The sequence below is a fragment of the Bison bison genome, unplaced genomic scaffold, assembly GCF_000754665.1.
Source record: "Bison bison bison isolate TAMUID 2011002044 unplaced genomic scaffold, Bison_UMD1.0 scf7180017864053, whole genome shotgun sequence".
Taxonomy (NCBI): domain Eukaryota; kingdom Metazoa; phylum Chordata; class Mammalia; order Artiodactyla; family Bovidae; genus Bison; species Bison bison.
The window spans coordinates 1,527,612-1,529,739 of NW_011494625.1; the positions used below are offsets into that span (position 1 = coordinate 1,527,612).

At 60.0% G+C, this 2,128-nt stretch overlaps 1 protein-coding gene across 2 annotated transcripts in view; it reads left to right on the forward strand.

Annotated features, from left to right (window-relative positions):
• LY86 (lymphocyte antigen 86) overlaps positions 1–856 on the forward strand; it is a 43,608-nt gene extending 42,752 nt beyond the window's left edge. For both annotated transcript variants that reach the window (XM_010835835.1, XM_010835834.1), the window contains one exon: positions 463–856. In XM_010835835.1, the coding sequence (XP_010834137.1) occupies positions 463–546 (84 nt within the window). In that variant the 3' untranslated portion in view covers positions 547–856. The remainder of the gene's footprint in view (positions 1–462) is intronic.
• The last annotated feature ends 1,272 nt before the right edge of the window (positions 857–2,128 follow it).

Here is a 2,128-nt window from a genome sequence, read left to right on the forward strand (position 1 = left end):
GCCGCCCCCCCCCCCAGGCCCTTGGGGCTGTCCCCTGCCTCCTCCCTCTCCTCCTGCGGGCCTCTCCCAGGAGTCCCGTCTGCCTCCTCAAACGCGGGGCCCCCAGCCTCCAGGGGAATGGTGAGCTCCCGCACTTCCTTCAGATCTTGGCCCCAAGGTCACCTGCTCAGGGAACCTGCCTTGAGCACCCTACTCAAAACCACACAGCAGCCCCACCACCCCATCGGTCCACTCCCCATGGGAGCGCCATCTGGAGCACCAGCATCTCAGGCTTAGCCAGCCATCCCGGGCACCCTCTGCTCTCCCGGCCAGCCTGGGGGCCAGCAGGGCAGGCATGGTTCCTCCCGCTGACCTAACCCGCAGGGTCGAGAGCGGAGGCCGCATGTGATGGGCTCACTGAGTGCCCACTGCAAGCCGATGGCTTTGCCAGTCTCACAGCTGCTGCTTCCCTGTGCCCCTCAGGGAGACTACCAGGTCCTGCTGGAGCTCTACAACCAAGACCACGCCACCGTGGCCTGTGCCAATGCCACCGTCCTCTATTCCTGAGCCTCTCGAAGCACGGTCAGCAGTCCTGTGGCAACAGCGCTCCTCCCACAGACCCTGCTGAGAGGGAGGACCAGCAGACCACACAGCAAGCCTCCTGGAAGGTGCCAGCGCTGATGTCAGCTGCAGGACCAGAGGTCCCCGCGCTCCCTGGATGCAACGAAGGCCCCGCAGTATCCGCCTCCCAGGAGCTCCTGGGGGTCAACCCAGCAGTCCTGAGGGACCGTCCCTCATCCCTAAGTGCTCTCCTGACAAAGCTCACCTCTTTCCAGCTCCTGGGAGCCCAGGATCAAATAAAGAAACTGGCCCACAAGGAGTGCCTCGTGGTTTGTTTAGGAATCCTGGTACAGCCCTGTAGCTGTAGCGTGAGCTCCTCTGCACACAGAGCCACGGGCTGCCACAGCATAACTGATGCTGAGAGATGCAGGAAGGTGGGGGCACGCCTGCAAGGGCAGAGCTGGGATAAGCCCCACACTCTGGACGTGAGGCCCAGAAGCTGGTGAAACCTCACACACAGACATCACAGTCTCCACTGAACTAACCTCTTGATAACTTCATCCCGGAGTGCGGCTGTCCTGGCCCCAGCGCACCTCGGCTCTCCTGAGTGTGCTCCTTAATTCACCCCCCGCGTCACTGCCGGCCACTCACATAGCAGGCCCTCTGCTCAGCACTTAGGCTACTCCAGGGGGCAAAAGAGAGCTTGTCTCTGCCCTCATTGAGCCTTCAGGCCCCCAAAATATTAAAAATTCCAGTCCCCCACAGTCGTGCACACGCAGAGCCGCCTCCTTCAATGCCCCCCATAAGTGGCGAGGTCGCCTGCTGCTGCCAGAGCCCATGGGCGCCCCGATGTCTCCTGTCCCTGGATGTGCAGGATCCCCTGGGGGCCCCCGCCCCCTGCCACACCCTCCTGCTCCCCCGCTTCTGCTTCCAGCACCCCGGTCCCACATCTGTCTCTCTTGCTCCTGCGAAGGGGCTGGAGTTGGGAGACTGGGGTTGACTGTGTGTTTGCAGGCCTTTTACAGCCATAAAGGTGCCACTGTGCTAGTGATGAAAAGAGGAAAGAAATGCATAGTTTTAGAATCTCCGTTGCTATTAATTACCATCCGTCTGTAGTTGAACTACCCGGAATAGCAGGCCATGAATGCCTGGTGAATCAAAACCTTAAGCCCAGCATCTGAGGTTTCCTGGGTTGTGGAGAGACGAAATTACAGCAGTGTTCTCGCTGACGCCTAACATGCTCCGGGGCAAAGGCTCGCTGTGGCCATGCCAGGCTCGGGGGCAAAGCTCAGGGCACACACGTGGCTGGGGGCAGGGGGAACAGTTGTGGATCCAGACGGCAGACTGGACTGCTGGTCCTTCTCCATTCCTCCAGCCAGACATTCCCCGTTCCCTTTCCAGAAACAACCCCACGTCCAGTAGGGGCCCTGGGTGGAGTCCAGGAATTCACAGGTTCCACAGACGGCTCAGGACAGCTGTCGCTGCCTTCCAAAGATGGGGATGGGGAAGAAGCAGAGCACATCTCATCTGCCTCTATTCAGCTGCTCCTTTTTCTATTCTTTGCTCTCTTCTTAAAATTCATTGACGG